General features: G+C 55.8%; 7 protein-coding genes across 7 annotated transcripts; 6 read left to right on the top strand and 1 right to left on the bottom strand.

The window, feature by feature from the left end:
• Positions 1-1,599: 1,599 nt before the first annotated feature.
• Positions 1,600-2,597, top strand: PG994_008747 (calmodulin; the record flags this gene model as incomplete). Its single annotated transcript, XM_066860156.1, has 6 exons — positions 1,600-1,602; positions 1,751-1,807; positions 1,910-1,925; positions 2,070-2,195; positions 2,290-2,360; positions 2,424-2,597. 6 exons carry the CDS (start codon positions 1,600-1,602, stop codon positions 2,595-2,597), a joined length of 447 nt encoding a protein of 148 aa, XP_066713745.1.
• A 1,979-nt stretch (positions 2,598-4,576) lies between these two features.
• On the top strand, positions 4,577-5,002 carry PG994_008748 (uncharacterized protein; the record flags this gene model as incomplete). The annotated part of the gene is made up of 1 exon (XM_066860157.1): positions 4,577-5,002. The coding sequence occupies one exon, from the start codon at positions 4,577-4,579 to the stop codon at positions 5,000-5,002; it is 426 nt and encodes a 141-aa protein (XP_066713746.1).
• A 52-nt stretch (positions 5,003-5,054) lies between these two features.
• Positions 5,055-8,066, top strand: PG994_008749 (nitric oxide synthase; the record flags this gene model as incomplete). Its single annotated transcript, XM_066860158.1, has 5 exons — positions 5,055-5,080; positions 5,130-5,247; positions 5,289-5,366; positions 5,436-5,891; positions 5,970-8,066. 5 exons carry the CDS (start codon positions 5,055-5,057, stop codon positions 8,064-8,066), a joined length of 2,775 nt encoding a protein of 924 aa, XP_066713747.1.
• Positions 8,067-8,947: 881 nt separating this feature from the next.
• PG994_008750 (uncharacterized protein) lies at positions 8,948-10,762 on the top strand (the record flags this gene model as incomplete). The annotated part of the gene is made up of 1 exon (XM_066860159.1): positions 8,948-10,762. One exon carries the CDS (start codon positions 8,948-8,950, stop codon positions 10,760-10,762), a length of 1,815 nt encoding a protein of 604 aa, XP_066713748.1.
• Positions 10,763-11,081: 319 nt separating this feature from the next.
• PG994_008751 (uncharacterized protein) lies at positions 11,082-13,188 on the bottom strand (the record flags this gene model as incomplete). Its single annotated transcript, XM_066860160.1, has 6 exons — positions 11,082-11,970; positions 12,093-12,204; positions 12,347-12,388; positions 12,415-12,608; positions 12,726-12,767; positions 12,857-13,188. 6 exons carry the CDS (start codon positions 13,186-13,188, stop codon positions 11,082-11,084), a joined length of 1,611 nt encoding a protein of 536 aa, XP_066713749.1.
• Positions 13,189-15,014: 1,826 nt separating this feature from the next.
• On the top strand, positions 15,015-16,412 carry PG994_008752 (uncharacterized protein; the record flags this gene model as incomplete). The annotated part of the gene is made up of 2 exons (XM_066860161.1): positions 15,015-15,872; positions 15,894-16,412. The coding sequence occupies 2 exons, from the start codon at positions 15,015-15,017 to the stop codon at positions 16,410-16,412; spliced, it is 1,377 nt and encodes a 458-aa protein (XP_066713750.1).
• Positions 16,413-17,424: 1,012 nt separating this feature from the next.
• PG994_008753 (uncharacterized protein) lies at positions 17,425-21,007 on the top strand (the record flags this gene model as incomplete). The annotated part of the gene is made up of 7 exons (XM_066860162.1): positions 17,425-18,278; positions 18,341-18,483; positions 18,540-18,628; positions 18,683-19,540; positions 19,596-19,905; positions 19,969-20,306; positions 20,345-21,007. 7 exons carry the CDS (start codon positions 17,425-17,427, stop codon positions 21,005-21,007), a joined length of 3,255 nt encoding a protein of 1,084 aa, XP_066713751.1.
• Positions 21,008-21,177: the final 170 nt, after the last annotated feature.

Consider the following 21,177-nt stretch of genomic DNA (forward strand, 5'->3'; position numbering starts at 1 on the left):
GGCGGACGCCTTATGGGAGAGATGCCCCCGTCAGCTTGCTACGGTTACGAGGCTCTATTAGGGTCCAGATCGATGGTCGTGGTGGGATGAATTGAATAAGTAGTAATGAACGAACAAGGGGGAGGCAGCCGGTGTGGTTGGTCGGAAATTGGTGATAAACTACAGTCAAGAGGCAGAATGGTATGGTATGGTAGTGTACAGTTGTCAGCCTTCTGAAGTTTGATTCCGCCTCGAGTCCCGGCTGGCTGACGTAGCCGCAAGCCGCGAAAGGGAGAGCTGCTGCTGCAATGTGGTATCGACTAGAGCGACAGGGCCCCTGCCGAGTTAAAGAACACCTACCTAATAATATCTGGACCCGTACTCAATCTCAGATCCCTTCAGTATGTATTGATGTACCTTATACGCAGCATGTAGCTAGGTAGGCAGGTCAAGAATTGATGCAGTTCATGAATCAGCTATACTATCATTGACCATTTTACACGTTTCGATACGTCTTTTCGATTCAATTCGTTGAAGTGATTCCGCGACCTCTTGTTTGCACAGGGCAGGCATCAATTGGAGCTCATCATCATGTTGATTGGGTGCATAGGAGAGCTATTGATTACCTGGAGGGGAACTTGGCGCCGTCGGGTTTCAGCCCAGTGAGATACTGTAGGTAGGTACCGGCTTGGATGCTTGTACGCGTACCTACTATCTTTGACACAGAGCACAGACCATGCCTGACGAAGATGCATCAACAGTGTGTCGCTGGCTCGGGCTTCGTCTGGTCCTGGAGTCCTAGCTCCCGGGTACGCAGTAGAAACAGCTGGCAGACGAGGCAAAGCAGGCGCATGGTATTAATAAATAGAATTAGAATTACCGCAGGAAGACGTAGGTTCGTTTGGCGGGGCAGAACAACTTAGAAGGCAACTGGTATTCGACATGCGTGTGTTGTGGTGGGCTGTGATTTGTTTGAGCCAGCCCAGCAGGCGGGCAGGCAGCCAGGCATTGACTGACTGATTGATTGATCGAGAACAACTGGGATGGAACGAACGAACCTCGTACCAAAGTACTCAGGTGCTGTACTGCTGGTGAGAGGGTACATTACTCCTCCTGCCAGGCCTTCTAGGGCCATTTGAGGCAAAGCAGGCTGGCCCGAAACAAAGAGCGACATGATTCCATGCTGCGGCCATGATCAAGTCATTGAAGAAAGAGAGAGAGAGAAGGTGAGAAGAGAGCGAAAGCCCCTCCCTCTCTTCCCCCCTCCCCACACAGCAGCACAGCATTAGTGAAAGTGGGCTGGAATTGACCCTGATTGTGCAAGCCCGCCAGCCTTCTTTCTCCCCCTTTCTACAAAGCAATTTGTATTTGATTGATCCATTTGATCCTCCCCCTAATCACTGACTGAAAAGGCGGGTTTACTGGTCACCAGAAGCAGAAGCAAAGCCAAGACCCTCTCCCCCCTTCGAACACCACCTACGCTACAACTACGAAAAAGATCCGAACAGACCCCAGTTTATCTTCTGGCAACTACCAACAAGTCTGTTTGTTACTTCTACCAGCGACTTTCGTTCAACACATTCCACCACCGACTATCGCACTTCGCAAACAACTCTCACAATGGTTCGTTGGATCCCGCCCAGCTCTCCCATCTACCCAACGGCTGAGCTCTCCCCCTCCATTTCCCGAACGAGACCCCGCGACGCGGGAGAAGGGGTGAATCAGGAGAGGAGACCGACAAAACAGAACACGACACTAACTACGTAAACAGGCCGATTCCCTCACCGAAGAACAGGTCTCCGAGTTCAAGGAGGCCTTCTCCCTCTTTGTAAGCCATCCTCCCTTTTTCTTTACAATTGATTTGAGTTCCATTTCTAGCTTCATGGCAACGCTAGCATGACGTACCGCTAATGCTCCCTCCCTATCGCAGGACAAGGACGGCGATGGTAAGTCGCGATCCCATCTGTACCCTACCACCAACGATCGATCCCGATAGCAAAATAAGCGATCCAAGAGGCCCGCCCAGGGTACCTGCTCGTATAACATGGTCATCACAGAAAAAGGGTCAAGCTAAACCGGTATCGTGATAGGTCAAATCACCACCAAGGAGCTGGGTACCGTCATGCGATCCCTTGGTCAGAACCCCTCCGAGTCGGAGCTTCAGGATATGATCAACGAGGTTGATGCCGACAACAACGGCACCATCGACTTCCCTGGTGAGTGGCTCTGCGTACCTTGTCCGGCCGCCCCCTGCACTTGTACAGGGGGGCGCGACAGTGAGAGTGCAAACTGACAAGCTGGCATCAACAGAGTTCTTGACCATGATGGCCCGCAAGATGAAGGACACCGACTCCGAGGAGGAGATCCGCGAAGCCTTCAAGGTACGGCACTCTTCACCGCATATTTGGCTGAGTAAGACCTCGGAACCTGACCAGCATATATAGGTCTTCGACCGCGACAACAACGGCTTCATCTCGGCTGCCGAGCTCCGCCACGTCATGACTTCCATTGGCGAGAAGCTGACTGACGACGAGGTCGACGAGATGATTCGCGAGGCTGACCAGGATGGCGACGGTCGCATTGATTGTACGTCACCCTCTTTCCACTACCCAACGTGAATGTCGCTGACTCTAGACAGACAACGAGTTCGTCCAGCTCATGATGCAGAAATAAACCCTCTGGCTTGTTTATCTGAGCGTCATGTCAATACCCCAATCTTATGTCTCGATGAAACTCTGGCCTTCGTTCCTATCGTCGTCGTCTGGGATGGTCTTGGAGAGTATGATTTAATGAGATGGTTCCATTTTGGCTTCGGGATATACACAGGATTTGGCAGTCGTCGGGCAACTTGGTTATAAGCTTCTCTTCACGAGATCTCTAGCCCTGCCGCTTCCGCGTCGCCTGGAAAATGAAGACTTCCCTAACCAACTTCTAGTCTCCCTGGCCTTCTGTTTTGAATGTGACTCCGGATCAACCAGTAGTGGATATAAGTAAGCGTGTCTTGTCGTCTCTTGGAAACGAGGCTCGCCATGGTTCCCTCAACTGAGGAGACTACATCAATCCGGGCCGGCCGTGTAGGATCACTGTGAGCGTCTCCCTAAACTCTTGAAAGGCCTAGAATCTGACGCTTTGATGATGAGTTGGAATGGACAAGAAGGATCTGAGAGCTGCTGGCTATGCGTCTATGCATATACCCATCATGATTCTTTTGCACAGCCCCGATCCTCGCCCAATAGAATTTTGAGTTGGTTTCCCCGCAAGGCACATCTAGCAAAGCCTACTGCCGTTTTCAGCCAGCTAAGGTTGTGTCCGAGATTCCCGCACATCCCCATCCCCATCTTGATCCTCTCTTATTATTAGTATGTAAGAACAGCAAGTACACGACCTCACGATGCTATCACCATTGGGAAAGGAGCTCGGCTGTCCTTTTCCAATTCTGGAGGAAGACATGGGTGGCTGGTTTCGCTCTAGGTTGCTGAGAAGAGTTCGGCGATCCAAGCAAGTCTAGGCGCAGTTCTGCCAAGCACCTCCCATAAGAGCCGCTTCATAGGCAGGCTCACGCGAGGCACATGACATGCCACCCAACTCGCCCATCTTACAGGCCTGCTGCGGGCGACCAGTTGGGCTCTTATTTTTGGTCGATCTCGAGCGGCAGCAAACATAACGGCCATGCCGATGCAGATAAGCCAATAAACTCGTCCAGGGGCTGGTGCCATGGTAAGCCAAAACTTGCTTGCTCCAGTTATTGTCAGATCGTGCTTCAGCTTCCCATGCTGTCTGGCGTCATCCCGTATTCAGCGGCAGGCTCTACACTTCCAACGCAACATGACCGGAACCAACTGCGGAGAGACTGTATGCTTGCTATATCGATTACACAATCGTTTAGTTCACCGATGTGATCTGCCCGCAGCCCCCACGCCGAATCCTTGGATCGGAGCCGAACCCCCTTTCAAGGATCACACAAAGTACTGACAGCCTGATCCTTAGTAGGAAATCCATCCGTGTATACCTTCAAAACACGTCGGACAAGTTGATATTAGAGGTATGCTATGGAGTTACCAAGGGGCCCTTGAGATGAAGGATCACGCTAGGTAACTATTTAGGAAGGCCGGACCGGGTGCTCAAGTTATGGTTCTTCATCTCAGAGGATGTATAGACCTATGCCTGTAGAGCAAGATGACTTCATCCACGTCGCCGAACGAAACAGCGGCGCTCCTGTCAGCCTGAGGCGAATACATCAGTCGCCTTTCCCTGCCTGCCCAAATGTTTGCTAGAACAGCCTCCGGCCGTATTGGATGCGGGGATGGGATGGTGGTGGTCAGGAAGATGAGCCACGACAGGGGGGTGGTCAGGATGTCGAGGGCGTGACAAGTCCTGACAATGCGCATGCGTAAAAGGGTCGCATATGCCCTCACCATGGCGCCGAAGTGGAGTATATAATCTGGAGGGGTCTCTGCGCTTGTTCAAGAGTCGAACGATCGCACCATGAACTCCTGATCGTGCCACTACCTCCTTGAGAAACAACGAGTCTTTTTTCCCAAGCCTCCCCGGGTCTAGCCGCTCTTATTACCTCCACCCTCTATTACATATTTCCACTATGTCTCCTTGTCCGTTTCTGGCCTCGACAGGCTCTGAGTCTTACAATACACAGGATGGAAAGCCCCAAGTCTCAGCCCGGGACGAATTCGCCCGGATCGAGAAAGCCTACCCATCACTGGCCTCGACGGGATGCAATGCTGAGTTCTGCCAGGCTGGGCGTATGAAGCACACCGACGAAGAACGCGTCGGCCGTAACCAGCGAGTTGATGGTGTCAAGCATGACGCTACTGACTTCCTCTACCAGCTACGCAAAGGCGGCATCTCAAAAATGAGCACCACTTCAATAAGCGCCTGGCAGAAGTCCAACAGGAAATTGAGCTCAACTCGACTACAGCCCGATACTCTTCTTGCAATGGCAGCGGGTCCCAAGCTACAGGAGCGAAATGCACTGGAACTGTCGGGGAAACTGGACCCAGACCGCTGAAGAGTTGGAGTTTGGAATCCGACAGGCATGGAAACACTCTCGGCGGTGTATCATGCGATCGGAGTACAAAGACCTCAGGTAACTAGGATTCAGCCCTACCCGCGTTACTTGCTGCTGACGTACATAGACTATGTGATCTTCGACACGTCAAAACCAGCTCCGGCATGGCGCTAGAGCTCGTTGAGGCTCTGAAAAGCGCCTTCAACAACGGCGAGATCCGGCCGACAGGTAAGCTGACTAACCGTGTGCGAAAGCTTTAGCAGTCAGTTGACTTACTTTTGGGTAGTATTCGTGTTCCCGCCTCGCGGTCCCCAATGAGCGTGGGCCGATGATCTGGAACGGCAACCTGCTATCATTCGCGGGGGTGAGTCAGAAAATTATTAGTAAGAGTATGCTGTGCTCTCACACCGCATATCTAACGTCTGACCTATAGTACGACGAGGGCGACGGCCGCATACTCGGCGACCCACAGAATGTCAGCCTCACGAACGCAATCATCGACCTCGGTTGGCAGCCGCCGCCGATCCGCACCCAATGGGACCTGCTGCCCATTGTCACCATGGCACAGGGCGACGAGCCTGTGATCACTGAATTGTCAGAGGCAGACTTCCCCATTGTGCGCATACGTCACCCCAACCACCAGCTGGCCTTCGACAAGCTGGGTCTGCGATGGACTGCGGCTCCTGCCCTCAGCCGCCTCGGGTTCACTATTGGAGGCGTGCAATATACTGCCACCCCTTTCATTGGGTGGTTCATGGACGCCGAGATCGGGGTGAGAAACCTCGCAGACTCCTTCCGGTACAATGTGCTCCCTGATATCGTCCGCAGCATGGGGCTCGCCCAGGGGGACCTGGACGCGTTGCCCGACTTTGAGCGACTGGCACTGCTTGTAACTTCATCCCATTTCAACACCCTCTTTCTCTCACGCCCCCTTTCCAAACAATGCATACTGACAAGGGGCAAATAGTCGCGCGCCCAGCTCGAACTCAACTATGCAGTTACGTGGTCCTATGCCAAAGCAAAGGTCCGCATCATCGACTCCCTCGCCGCCTCTGAGTTGTTTACCAGCTTCGATGATGAGCATCTGGCAGAGCATGGATACCGCCTGCCCGCGGACCCCTACTGGCTGGCGCCGCCCCAGGGGTCTATCATACCTATTTGGCATCGCGGAGCGTCACCAAACTATCAACCCAAGCCCATGATCTGCCACCATACCCAGGATCCCATCAAGGCGTGGAAAAGAGAGAGCAGTGGAAATAATGTGTCAATTCCCAAGACGTCATCACTGTCTCTGCAGCTCACCTTGCGGCCTAATGTTCGCCCATCGCCACGTCGGGTCTTCATCAATTACTGCAGCTCCGGCACAGTTGCGGCCAAGCTCGCGAGGAAGCTATTCAAAAACCTGACCCATGCCGCCGGCTCAAGTCCAAGCATTGGGACTATCATGCCCGTCCAGATTCTTGACTCGTTGACGAAAGCGAGACTGGAACCCGAGGACGTGGTCGTCATCGTCGCGAGCAACACGCGGAAAGGTGAGATGTCCCTGAACGGCACCGCATTCCTGCACGCCATCCAGGGAGGTCAGTTCCGAATTTCCTCTTCGTTCGCCATCTTTGGTAACGGCAGCAAGGACTACGCAGATACCTTCTGCCAGACTGCCGTCGATCTGGAGAGGTACCTCGTAAGCCATGGCTGCTCCCCCTTGGTGGTCCCCATGCACGCAGACACGGTTGTGGAGAACCCGCCGTGGACTGCCTTTAGTCAATTTGGTAAGCAAGTCATCGCGGCCTTGCAAGGCAACCCGCGAGAAACGCTGGTGGTTCACCAGGAGACTGCCAAACTCCTGCAGACGACGAAGACACCAAAACTTGACACAAGTAAGTGGATCAAGGCCGGTGTCCAGGAGCTTCAGCGCGGGGAGTCGGACACCAGCATGAAGCTGGTAGGGCTCGACCTACGCGGCCACCCCTACTCGTCCATGAGCTACATCTCGATCTTCCCCCCGAACGACGAGGCCGCCGTGCGATCGCTCCTCACCTCCCTGAAGATCGGGGCCGACGAGCGCGTCCAGTTCGCCGGCAACATCACGGCGCACGATTTCTTCCGCTTCTTCGCCGACCTCCAGCAGCCCTTCCGGAGCCTGGACTGGGCCACGGACCTGGCGGGCGTCAAGCGCCCGCAGCCGCCGCTCGACCTCGCGGAGATGGGCGCGCGGCCCGCCTGCGAGGTCATGGCCCGGCTGCCTGCCGACTGGCGGTACTGGGCCAGCCTCGAGAACCTGTGCAGTGCCGTGCCGCGGATTCAGCCCCGCAAGTACTCGGCGGCTTCGCACCCGGACTACTGCAACAACAATCACAGCGCCGCTAGGAGCGCGGCCGCGGCCGCGGGTGTTGCTAGCAACAGCAGCGCCTCCGTGGTCGAGCTCCTCGTGCAGCACCACGCCGGCGGCGCGTTCTCGGACCGCTTCCTGTCGTCGAAGTCGCCGTCGTCGCCCGCGGCGGCGGCGGCCAAGACGGTGGCCTGCCGCGTCGAGAGGTTAACGCATCTCGAGGTCCTGGCCGACGCGGTGCAGCGGCCCCTGATCCTCTTCGCTACGGGCTCCGGGCTGGCGCCGATTCGGTGTCTGCTGCAGCACCGGGCCCATCTGCTCAAACTGCAGAGCCAGAGCAGCAGCCAAAACAACGGCGCCGGCGCCGGCCCGCAGCCCCAACAACGGTACGCGCCCATCAGCCTGTTCCTCGGCCACCGCGTCGAGGACGAGGGCTTGGTGCAGGAGTCGCTGGCCGAGGCGCGGGCCCTCGGGTTGTTCGACGTGCTCAAGGTGGTGCGCAGCAACCCGCAGAAGCGGCGGGCGCAGGACGCCGTGTTCGACGTCGACATTGACAACGGCGTGGAGCAGCAGCTCGCGGCCAAGATCAATAGTAGTGGCGCGCTGGTGTTTGTGTGCGCCAAGGCCGAGGCCGAGGAAGGGTTTCTGGCCAACCTGACAGCCCTCCTTGGCCGAGACGCCCGGGAGGCCCTGGGCGAGAGGTACGTGGCGGACGTTTACCAGCCCGCTATTTGACCATAATACTTGGCGGCGGGCTGGGCGGGGAAAATTGAGATGCGAAGTTGGGTTTTTTTACTTTTTCTTTCTGGATTGTTGTTTCTACTAACGGACACGTTCATTCTGGTCTACATTTTATGCGAATCGGGTCGGCTTTTTGGAGATAAATTGTTCACGCAAGGCGGCACATCTGTTCATTTTCATCTAGGGTTCCTAAAGGTTTTCCTATAGCAATCAAACGGCACTTTCGAAATTCTGGTTGTCCATTTCCTGCTGAGTAAAGTGCAGGACAGATATTGATCGACTTACGACACGTAATTCCGGAAATAGTGATCAAGATGGTGTAGTTTGCGTGGGATGCATGGGTTGAGGCCCCTGGAAATGGCCCCCCGCATAGCGAGGTAGTGCGGCGTGCCGTGTGGGGGTGGCCTTACGCAAGGTACCCCACTGGAGCTCTTGGCAAGGGGGGAGCTTCGGAGCTTCGGTAACTAGAGCTTGAAATAAATCAATTGAATTGAATTGAATCTTCAAGGACCCGATAGTGGCAGGTAAGTGTAGCGGTAAAGCTCATAAACCTGGCACATCTTTAAACCTCTAGCTGCCAACAGCGTCATCAGGCGAGGCCTATCTAGTAGCTGCAAAGCTTTTGCGCCTCTCTTACCGCACCCGAGGCTGCTTGATATTTTATTTCAGGGTCTTATGTCTTAACGACTCGTGGTCATTCATTAAATGTGGCTGGGTTTCGAGCACCTATCAGCTTCCTCTCCCCCACGACCGCCGTGAAACAGCGACGCGGGTCGTGCTGTAAACTACTACCATTGTAAAAGTACCTCTTTGCTACACACAACAATAGCTCCTATATATATAAAGAGGCTCTTCGGCGTCGACAAGCGTTCAGCATGGCTCGGCGTGTCACACGCCTCATCCTCGGCGCCGTGGCGCTCTGGGTCCTGGCAACCTGGTACTACACTTGGAGCCCGCCACAAACCCAAACGCCCAACTACGGCGTGATACCCGACACCACCGTAGACAAAGGCATCAGGTGGAGCAAGCTACCGACAAAGAATCCGGTGAAGAGCCTCACCCCGCTACCGACAGAGTTGCCAAGCCGACGAATACCGCAGGTCCAGGCGACGCCGCCCAAGGAAGACGAGGACGCAAAGAAGATACGGATGAAGCGCCTGGCCGCGGTCAAGGAGAGCTTTTTGCACAGCTGGGACGGCTACAAACAGAACGCGTGGTTGAAGGACGAGGTCTTGCCGCTGACGGCCGACTACCAAAATCCTTTTGGGGGCTGGGCCGCAACATTGGTGGATTCTCTGGACAGTCTGTGGATCTTGGGCCTGAAAGACGAGTTCGAAATAGCCGTCAAGTCTTGCGAGCTGATCGACTTCACGACGACGGAAACGAAAGAAATCAATGTGTTCGAGACGACGATTCGCTATCTTGGTGGGTTCCTGGCCGCCTACGAGCTGAGTGGCAAGCAGCACCCCAGCCTCTTGAAGAAGGCGACGGAGGTGGGGGAGCTGCTGATGGGTGCTTTCGACACACCCAACCGCATGCCTGTCGCTCGCTGGGACTGGCAGGCATATCTGAGAGGAAAAAGCCAAAAGCCTTCGTTCAATGTGCTGATATCAGAGATTGGTTCGCTGAGCATGGAGATGTCGAAGCTGTCTCAGTTGACGGGGGATATGACGTACCATGATGCTGCGCAGAGGATATCAGACGAGATCGAGGCGGGGCAGCGCAAGACGAAACTGCCGGGCATGTGGCCCGTTATGGTCGATCCGTCAAAAACACCGGTGCATTTCTCGGGCGACTCCTTCACTCTGGGGGGCATGTCGGATTCGCTCTACGAATACTTCCCCAAGCAGTTCCTGCTGCTGGGCGGCGCCCTGGAGCAGCCGCGCAAGATGTATGAAGGCTTCATCGAGGTCGCCAAGAAACACCTTTTCCGTCGCGCATTGAACCCGGATAACCTGCCTCTTCTCTTCTCTGGCGATGCCAACATCAGGCGCAATCCCAGCGGTGATCCTCTCGTCATCACAAAGCCTCGAGCACAGCACCTAACCTGCTTTGCTGGGGGCATGGTTGCGTTGGCCGCCAAGATCTTCGAGCGGCCCGCCGAAATGGAGACGGCCAAGCAGCTCACGGACGGGTGTGTTTGGTCGTATTTTGCCACACCCTCGGGCATTGGCCCGGAGATCTTCACCTTCATCCCCTGCGATGTCGACCCGGCCAAGGACGACTGCAAGTGGAGCGAACGGCGGTGGATCGACGCCGGTAAGACATACTGGTACGGGAACCTGGAGCCTGGCGAGGTCCTCGACAAGTCCATCACGGACACCTACAAGGAGCGGAAGCTGCCCGAGGGCATGGTCGAGGTCAACGACCGGCGGTACATCCTGCGGCCCGAGGCCATCGAGTCCGTGTTTCTGATGTACCGCATGACGGGCGACAAGGCCTGGGCCGACAAGGCGTGGAAGATGTTCCACGCCGTCGAGAAGCACACGCGCACGCGCACGGCGGCGGCGGCGCTCCAGGATGTCACGCTCGCGAGCCCGCCGCAGGTGGACAGCATGGAGAGCTTCTGGCTCGCCGAGACGCTCAAGTACTTTTACCTCGTGTTCAGCGACTTTGACGTGCTGAGCTTGGATACGTGGGTCCTGAACACGGAGGCGCACCCGTTGAGGAGGGCGGACGCGATGGGCTGAGGAGTTTTAGAGATACACTGGGTAAAGGATATACCTATCAAAGTAACGAACGCATATATATAGATGGGTTTTCAGCAGTACTATGACAATGGGTCATGGACTGTATAAAGTGATGGCTTGCATATATTGAGTTACTGCATGCGGGGATACAAGAACAATCGGCGCCCAATCTCAATCATCGGGTTGCTAGTGCCTCGGGTATGATTCATGTTGCTACACGTAGCTACATGTAGCCACACTATATGAGTAATACCTACCTCGGGTATTCTAGTGTACTGCGGGGTTTCCCACGGTGCATCTCTTGAGGCATTGGTACCTGTCAGTGCCCCCCTTTAAACAAGGCTCGCCTGCGAATAGCAGCAGCCGCCACCGCCGCGGAATCCGACCTGTTCCCAGGAAGCGATGCGAACGCCGGCTGGTCGACCTCGCAACTCGTGCCCGGCGCCGGCAGCACGCCGGCCGTGAGGTACTCCCGGACCGCCGTGATCGTGCACGTCGAGAACTGCGCGACCGAAGCGTGCCCGAACCCCCGGTGCTCCAGCACCACGCTCCCCGCGAACCCGGCGCTCGCGTTCACCGCCGACGCCATCGGCGTGACCGGGTCCGCGTAGTTGCCGATGAACAGTATCGGGTAACGGGTGCGGGCCCGGAAGTCGCCTTCGTAGCGCCCGTGGGCCGTCATGGGCCAGCGCGCGCACTGCATTGCTCGGGCGAGCCCGCTGTCGCCGCCGAGGCGGCTGAGGGCGGATTGGGCGGCGTAGTAGGGGGCGAGGGCGGCGGGTTCGGAGGCGCGGAGCGTCTGGTCGCCGCAGTGGATGCCTTGGTAGGCTTCGTTTGGGGGCGACCAGGCGTCGTTGGCGAAGAGGCGCGAGGTCGGGAGGAGGGACGCGAGCCGGGCCAGGTCGGGGCCGCTACCGTCGTTGCCCAGGATTGCATCCAGGTTGTCGGCCAGCTCGGGCCAGTCGGGCGGCGAGCGCAGCCCGGCGTTGAGCATGCCCTGCAGTGCGTTGTAGTCGACGAGGATGGAGCCGACGGCGAAGGGCGCGTGCTTGATGCCGTCGAGCAGCTCGTAGATGGACGCTTCCAGGGCGGCGGCGGTGTGGTTGCCGCCGTCGCGGGCCAGGGCGCAGTGGCCGGGGGCGGCGGCGACGCAGGCGGCGAGGAAGCCTTTGAATGTTTTGTCGTAGTCGATTACGGACTGCACGTCACTGCAAAACGAGAGAGTAAGTGAGTAAGTAGAGGTGGGTGGTTCATTCTGGACGTTATGCCATCCCTGGACTCTGTATGGTTGTTCGCCGTTGCCGACTTTTAGGGGGGCTGGACTACTCACAGGCCGTTCCGCCACTCGTGTATATTGACGATGCCGTCCATGACCATTCTGTCGATTCTGTCGGGGAACATGGCCGCAATGGTCGACCCGAGCATGGAACCGTACGAGAACCCTGCACATGATCACGAAACAGTAAGTAAGTATACGGTCAGCGAGTACGGGGGGGGGGGCAATGGGACAGAGACGGAGAGTGAACGTTAGCCCGAAGAGGTTAGAGTCACCTTCCGCTCTCTCTTTCTCTCAACTAGACTCACCCCAATATCGAAGCAGGCCGTCCTCGCCGAGCGCGTCGACGACTTGCATAAAGTCGCGCGCCACGAACGCCGTGCCCACCAGACTGCCCGTGGTGTTGGCGAGGCGTTGCCGCAGTCGTTGGCGAGGACCTGGGCCTCGGCCCAGAGGCGGCCGGGCGCCGCGTCCGACGAGTTGGCCCTGTCCCCGCGCACCGTCACCCGGCCGGCGCGGCGCAGTGTCTCGTTCTGGTAGCACGAGAAGGGGATGGTGTTGCCGGTACCACTGTAAGGACGAATCCGACTTTGTTAGTTTCCGGGCTTTGTCTTCATTACGGTGTTGTTGTTGCCGCTGCTGCTGCCCGAACTGGACTTATACAGCCATCAGCTGCATTTTACATACCGTGGGTCGATGCCGATCAAGTCGTACTCTCCTCCTGATCCACTATATATTTCGAGGCGTTAGTTTCTCTGTCATACCTCTGCGCCGGCCCCGTCGAGAAGGCGGGCATCGTGAGGAGAAGAATGCCTTACAGTGGAAGAAGGGGGGCGTATCCTGCAAGACTTGTCCTGCCGTCGTTGCCGGGCCCTCCAAAATTAAGGAGGATGCTCCCGCGCGAGGGCTGGGTCGACGCGGGCAGCTTGGCGAACTGGAGGGTCAGCGTCTCGTCGGTCCGGTTGCTGGTGTAGTCCAGAGGCACGAGCAGCTCGCCGCAGACGATGGGTGCCGCAGCGACCTCGGCGGGACAGGGGCCCCACCGGATGGTGTTGTTGCTGTTGTGGGTGCCATTTTGCGCAACCGCCGTGGCTACAATAGTAGCGGCGATGGCGAGTCTCATATTCTTGGTGCGAATATAGAGGACCATCGTGTTGGCGATGAGGATGAGGAGGAGAGAGGAAAGTAGGAGGTAGCAAGATGGTGTAATAGTCCGCGAGAGAGGATGCAGGTATCTACCAAAGCTCCAATGCCTTCGTGCAAAGGACTGCCTCTGATATATATCGTACATACTCCCACATTGTTTAAATACGGCGTATTCATAATAGCGTAATTTAAGCAGCCGCCTTGTCCGGCGGTGTAATATGCTGCCAGGCTTATAAAACTGCTGCCTAATTTTGTGGTCTGAGGTGAAGATCTCGGGCTGTCTACTTGATGCATCATTTCCTCCGAAGGCGTGCAGCACCTAGCCGACCCCTTCCTTGACATGCTATATACCAACATCAACACCTATCGCGACGACGTCAAAACACTCATTTCATATACCAGAATAACCCGACTTGTACTACTCGGGCCTTCACTGGATGTATACGTTTATATATCAAGCCGCATCTTGTTTACTTTCTTTAATGTCTTCGAGAGTGCCGGGGTACATTAGGGAAAGAAAAGTCATGATCCTGAATACGAGGTACATGCATTTTCTATCTTGGGTTTAGACTGGTGCTGCTCAGCCAGTCCGAAAGATCCGGCCCGGCGATTTGACGAGGGAAGTAACCAGCTTACTACGTCGATTAGCTTACTACGTCGATGGGTCTGGCAAAGGTATAGCCAGCGTTTGCAGTTGCAGATAATGTTATTGATAGTCCCAGGTCCTGATGTTCAAAGACCTTAGCTGGAGAATTCTAGATAGACAAATGGTTGGTTATCATCTCATCTGGTGGTTTCCGGTAGTTACCGAATCTGCGACAACTCAAAAGCATAGCCCCGATGCACGTCTAGGTCCATACATATATGTAGCAAGGACGCAAATCGCAAATCTAGAACGACCTTGTTCGATTTCATCTCTTCTAATTTCCATAACCTTAAAACTCTCTTTCGACTGCATGATATCAGTATACTCTCTCCCGAGTCTCCCCCGTGATTTCGGCGCCCTGTGGACTCGGGAGGCTATCGGTGCAGACCGTCCGACCTGTTCGGCAGCACGATTCCTACTTCCTGGACGTTTGCGGACCAAATGCGCGCAGTGGAATCATCACATCCTGGACAGGATTGGGGAGTGGCAAGCTGCTGTGGCCTGTTGGCGGCCTCTTATTCTGTGTTTGCCCAGGCGCCAGGAATACGGGAGATGTCTTGGTATTGAAGGCAATCTCCATCCTTCCTTTGGCGACCTGATAAGGATTTGGGTGTGAGAGACACCGCCTCTACTAACAGCCGTGGGTCAATAGTACAGTTTGCCAACCCACCGCTGCTTTCCCTTTGATCGGCGACCGCGCTTGGCGCAATTACTAAAAGAGGCCGCATCCTACCTGTCAACCTCTCTCTAACTGGTTCGCGATATGGAGTAAGCAGACAACACGTGGGCTTGCTCTTGTCTTGGATGGGCCATCTCTGCACCCCGCGGTCTAGTCGAGATAAGTTGACAAAGGATGACGGGTTTGCCTTCGTGCCTACGGAGTAGTGAGGTAACTTTCCTGCCAGTGACTTGAACCTGCATAACCAACGGATTACAGCACATTCCCCGAGGCCTTTTGACTTTGATGCAGCTCAACAACAAATAACGACAATCCGACCGGTCTCTTCCGGATCTCAAATACGTTGTTTCTTTCTGGCCTTCCCACAATAGCTAAAGCCAATCTCGCGCCAGCGTTTGCGACGAGACGGGAAAGTTCGAGTGCCGCAGTAGCTTTGCCAGCTAGTTCGTCCGAGGAAGCCTCAGTTGCTTCAGCCATGGAACCCGATCTGTCAGCCAGTATCACAATGCACCCGCATCCATTCAATCTGCAGCTCCCGGGAGGCAGCCCGCGGCCCTCGACATCGAGACCGAGATCAGTATCTAAGGGTGCCGACACCTCCAGCCACTCCCCCGGACATGGCGGTGTCAGTTCCAGTGTAGAGCCCATGACCGCTGACGAAGGCGATCACACCGTTGCCCGCCACCCCGCCGGCAGCATGATGGGCACCGATATCGAGTCGCAAAGCACCCGGCGGTACTCGGACAGCGACCCGTACAATCTGCAGTCCGCCTACAAGACCGATGCGCAGCTCGACGAGATCAAAGCTAATACCTCTCGTAAGCGCGCATCGGCATCGGCAGAGAAGAACAGCTCATTGCGCGGCTGCGTGCCGGGGCGCAACCTCCTCCACACCCGCAAGGTTCAGAGCTTCTACAAGACCCAGAACGAGACCATCGAACGACTGCTGAAGTCGGTGGAGGAGCACCGGGCCGAGGCCAAGCAGGAGCAGGGCGACGACCACTTGCACTTCCAGATCGCCGTTTGGGGCAACTTCATCGCCAACATCATGCTAGCTGTCTTGCAGCTGTACGGCGCCATCTCGTCGGGCTCGTTGTCCCTCTTCACGACCATGGCCGATTCCATCTTCGACCCCCTGAGCAACGTGACCCTGATCTTGTCGCAGCGGGCGGTCAAGCGTGTGGATCCGGATCGCTTCCCCAGCGGGAAGACTCGGTTGGAGACAGTGGGGAATATCGCCTTCTGTTTCCTCATGATGGCCGTCTCGTTCATTCTCATCGCCTTCTCGATCCAGCAGCTGGCCACCAAGGACACCGGGGATGGTGATACGAACCACTTCCACCTCCCTTCGGTCATCGCCGTGGTCATCGCGTTCAGCACCTAGCTCTGCCTCTTCTTCTACTGCTGGGGCATCAAGGACAAGTACTCGCAGGTGGACATTCTGTGGCAGGACCACCGCAACGACCTGTTCGTCAACGGCTTCGGCATCCTGACGTCGGTGGGCGGCGCGAAGCTGGTGTGGTGGCTCGACCCGATGGGCGCCATCATCCTGTCGGTGCTCATCTCGTGCATCTGGCTGCGCACGGCGTTCCAGGAGTTCCTGCTGCTGGTCGGCGTCGTGGTCAGCGTCGAGATGCAGCAGCTCACCACGTACGTCTGCCTCACGCACGCGCCCGACACCATCCAGGGCATCGACACGGTCCGCGTCTACCACTCGGGCCCGCGCCTCATCGCCGAGGTCGACGTCGTCATGGGCCCCGACGCCAGCCTGCGCGATACCCACGATGTCGCCGAGGAGCTCCAGTTCAAGCTCGAGGGTCTGCCCGATATTGAACGGGCGTATGTGCATGTCGATTACGAGACTGCGCATAAACCGGAGCACTTTCTGAAGAAAGATCTCTAATAGATAATAGTCGAAGAGAGTACATTGATAACGTTTTGAGATAAGTTTTCATGTTGCAAGCAGCTTAGAGGAGGAGGCAGGTAAAAGGGCAACCAAGGTGTCGACAGATAACCAGTCTCTACTGTTCGTTATTAGCTGCCCGAGTAATTGCAGTACGTAGTGTTTAGTGTAATTGGTCTTCGAGCGAGGAGAACCTTGATGATCAAAACTGGCCTCTAGTCTCCGAATGAGTCTAGCCAGGCACTCCGGTCTTCTGTGTACTACCGCTGGCATTGAAATATCTAGGTTCGAGTTGGTGCCCTCGTCAACCATTTTTGGGGTATCCTTTTGCGTAGCCCTCCATGTCTATCCCAATTTCAGTATTTCCCACCCGTTCCTGTACAAAGAAGCTGCGGATCTTGGTGGCGAGGACGCCGATGGCTCTGTGAAAGGCCTCACTCCCTCGGCCTGCCTAAATAGGGGTGCCCAATGATCACTTTTGCATTATTACTCAGAATGAGGCGATATTGTGTCGTGTTGAGCGGCGTATCTGTTTCTTTCATTCATTTTCTACTGATCCATGATTTAGATAAGGCAGCATATGTGATCTGGTTCTTTGATATACTGGTGTTTCTAGAGGCAGATGGTCCATATCAGACACAGCTATGATCACCCGTCATACACACCCCGCGCCGGGAACCTGACCCCACGTACAAATGGTCTGTGCACCAATCAATCAGTCTGGAGGTGGAAGGGCCTGGAGCTCTCCCAGCTCTGTCGCATGGGTTTTTGATTGACTGTAGATGCCCCAATTCTGATATTGGGAAGGAAGACTGTAGTCAATCAAGCGAACTTCAACATACATACCGAATGCCCTGGTAACCCTGGTTCCTGAACCAAGAGCGCCAAGTTAGCGCATCGTCGTTGAATCCAACAATGTGCCCCTCCAGACTCCAGTTTCGCGAGCTGCTACGTTAGCCTCTCTCTCAAACTTCATTAGCGGTCACGCTACTACCACGCCTGCCCTCCTACCATGAACTCGCTGTGGCTCTCCAAGGCCGGCGGCAACGATGCTGCCCCGTCCGACGGCCTCAACAACAAGGACCCCGTCGGAGATCTCGCAGACACGGGAGTCGCCGCCGAGACCACCACGGCGAACCCGCCACCAGCACCATCGTCCCCCATGAACAACAGTTCTGCCGCCGCCGTTCCCATGCGGCCCGGCTTACCCCCGAGAAACTCGATGCCGCCGAACCCACCGACCCAGCCCGCGCCTCCCCCGCCGCCGTCGTCGTCAGGCTCCCAGCAGCAGCAGCAGCAGCAGCAGCAGCAGCAGCAACCACCCGACTCGCTCTCCCTGGCCCAGCTGCGACGCATCGTCTCCGAGTTCCCCCGAAACGATGCCGTCGTCTACGACTTCGCCTACTCGGACACGGGCCCCCACGCCGAGGAGCTCGACGAGTGGTTCGCCTACCAGTTCTGGCAGTGGGTGCGGCTCAATGGCGCCCAGAAGTCCTTCGAGTGGCACTGGGATCACCAGCAGGATGCCGGCGGCGCGGGTGGAGGTAACAACAACCAGAACAGCTACTCGACTTGGGACGACGCAAGCGACGAGGCCCGGGCTGCTTTCGTGGCCAAGGCGCTCGACCAAGTCGGCTCCGGCGACGACGGCCTCCGGGCCGCTGCCATTGCCAGACTCGTGTACATCGTCCTGGGCCGGTGGTGTGACACGGCCGGTGCGTCGATCCTGGGCGACAAGTCGAAGTTGCGCACCGTGGCGACACCAGATCAGCTTGCGGCGATAAGCTCAGGCGTGAAGTTACTAGCGGAGTGCGGCGGACTACCCGTCATATGGAATGCTTTACAGAACGCATTGGACACTTTATGGTACGTTCTGAGAAACGGTACTGGGTGATTCTTTCTAAGGAGGCATACTAAAACATTCACAGGCAAATAGAGCCGTCAAATATGCTCCCGGAGGGCTTACAGGAAAAGCAGGATGAGCTGATGAATTTGATGACAATAATGTATACAACTTTACAAGAAATATTGAACGACCGTGCGGGCATGGCCTCGGTACAGGAGAAGCTGCGTAAGTTTCCGCAGACCTGTCAGACTGTCATGCCAAATGCTAATTAACCATTGCAGTCTCGCTCAATCCCAATATGGCAACATATACGCTGTCGGTAGTTGCCAAAATGAGGTGGCTTGAGTCCCCTACGTTGCCTATGACACATGTAAGTGCCGAACGCTGGATTCGTGCGCGGTATCACAGCTAAAACAAGACCCAGATTCTCCTTTTCCTCTGGAAGTCCTTGTTGGTGGTATTCGGTGGGACAGAAGAGATCGAAGAGACCAAGAAGGCTCTTAGCGAAGCAACCAACAAAGAACAAGACAAGGATACGATTACGGCTTCCCCCTTGGACTATCACGTCTTCCGGCAGGAAATCTCTTCCAAATATCCAGCATACGTGCCGCCACAACTACCTCTACCCCTAGAAGCCGAGAGCACGTCTCTCCTGCCCCAATTGCCTAATCACCCTACCCGCAACAACGGTTCCAATGGCATCCTGCCCGCGCCACCGAATACCCAAAGCGGAGGAGCGTCCATTCTTCACCAACCGGTGCATATTGCCACACCTGCACCATCTCCTCCACCATCGCCAGCAGTAGGTGGTAAGGGCGGAAAGAAACAGAATTATCAAACGAACCAAAATTTCCCCTTTATGTACCCCCCGCTAGATGCTACAAGCAATAGTGCAGGTGGCAAGGGGCCCGCCGGCCTCCAAGACATCTTGGTAGGACGAAAATGGGAGGGAAGCGACATCCCGGCATCGATTCTCGAAGCAGGTGAGCTCTTCTCAACACGGGTACGCATGACCAGAGCTACGCGGCAGCTTTGGGAAGAGCGGGAAAAGTTTTTGAAGTTCGACCGAGGCTGGGACCCATCTCACGACGATGACGTGGATGACCTCGACCTCGAATCCTTAGGGGTCGGCGATGATGATGAGGTTGACGAGGACAAACTCCTTGCAAAAATCGAGGCAAGGACAGCCAAGACCGAAGGCCCTGAGATCGATTACGGTAAAGACCCGGAGAATCTCGAGCCGAAGATCAAACGGCGCCTCGAGGCTATCGAGAATCTATACGTAAGTGATTCAAAGGTTCGCGCTAATTCGGACCTACTTCTGACCATGAACCTAGGATACCGCCTTGCCCCAGCTTCAGTCGGTAGTCATAGTCCTAATGAAGACTTTGCTCTTTAATATCACTGCGGCCATCACCTTACCGCAGCCCCGAGGCCCGGAAGGAATGGCCAACAACTTCCGGGGACCACAACAAGCCCCGAATCTGTACAGGTCTCACGAAAGTTCAAATGGAACCAACGGAACTGTAGGTCAGGAGAGCCCGGATATGTCCCTCGATGATCTAGATCAAGCACGTGCACGCGAGATTGAGGGCAAGGCCTTGACTGGGATTGCTCTTTTGCTACTAAAATGGTTCAAGATCTCTCGTAAGTAAAAGCGACCCAACTTTCCGATTGTCTTTGAATCCAAATGCTGACAATATCCGACAGATGTTCTCAAATTCGAGTACATGACACAGTTGCTCCTAGACTCAAATTATCTGCCGCTTGTTCTGAAGCTCTTCGCGCATCAGGATGTCCAGCAGGTTGTTGATAGTAGAACCGACCGGCTGGATCATAGCTTCTTCTACTTCTGCAACCAACGGGCCCGGCCGGTTGACAAACCCATGGAGCCTACAGAGATTGATGGAGCCGATGACGACGAAGAGAGCGAGGACGAGGCAGCACCGCCTCCCATCAAGCGCAAGAAATCACCTCCCAGGCCTACCACCGGCGCTAATGGCGCATCCGGATCCAAGTTCGAGAACCAAGCCCCGACCCGGCCCGAGGTGGACGAGCTGGGCTACCCATAAACCCCTTACCCAAGGAGCCCATCACCGACTACTCGCGGCGCAACTTCTTCTCCCTGATCAACTACCTGCGCATCCTGCAGAAGATCTGCAAGAACAAGGCGCACCGCAACCTGCTGCTGGTGCAGTACAAGTCGTCCAACATCATCCGCAAGTCGCTGCGCGTGCCCCAGCCCGAGCTGCGCCTCTACACCCTCAAACTCTTCAAGAACCAGGTCCCCTACTGCGGCCGCAAGTGGCGCCAGTCCAACATGCGCGTCATCACCGCCGTCTACCTGCACTGCCGGCCCGAGCTGCGCGACGAGTGGCTCGCCGGCTCCGACGTCGACGCCGAGGTCGAGGAGGCCCTGCCGCTGGAGCAGGCCCTCCGCAGCTTGACGCATTGGTTCAATGTCCGGCGCTATCCGGAGCATATGATTCCTATGGGGAACAATAATGCGGCCGGAGGGGGGGATGCGGCGGCTGAGAGTGCTGTCCGCGATGAGCAGGACTTCTTTAAGCGCGAGCTCGAGAAGCTCGAGGTTATCTGGTTGGCGGACCCGGGCGCTGGGGCGCAAGATGCTGGAGGCATGATGATGGGCGGGCAAATGGAGTGGGAGCAGCAGCAACAGCAGCAGCAACAACAACAACAGCAGCAACAACAGCAGCAGCAGTATCCTGGTGGGATGGGTTGGGGATGAGAAGTGCCACTTGGCCAGATATAAGGGAAACGGTATTATAGCGATGAACTACATAGATGGCCATGAAGCCATTTGTATACATACTTGCGAGTATTATAGAAATACCTACCCCCTTATGATTACGGACGTTTGATTTTCCCAATATAATAGATATCTCACTCAGGATACGT

The sequence above is a fragment of the Apiospora phragmitis genome (genome assembly GCF_038363925.1).
Source record: "Apiospora phragmitis strain CBS 135458 chromosome Unknown utg000008l:1.0-3514335.0:1.0-3519231.0, whole genome shotgun sequence".
Lineage (NCBI taxonomy): Eukaryota > Fungi > Ascomycota > Sordariomycetes > Amphisphaeriales > Apiosporaceae > Apiospora > Apiospora phragmitis.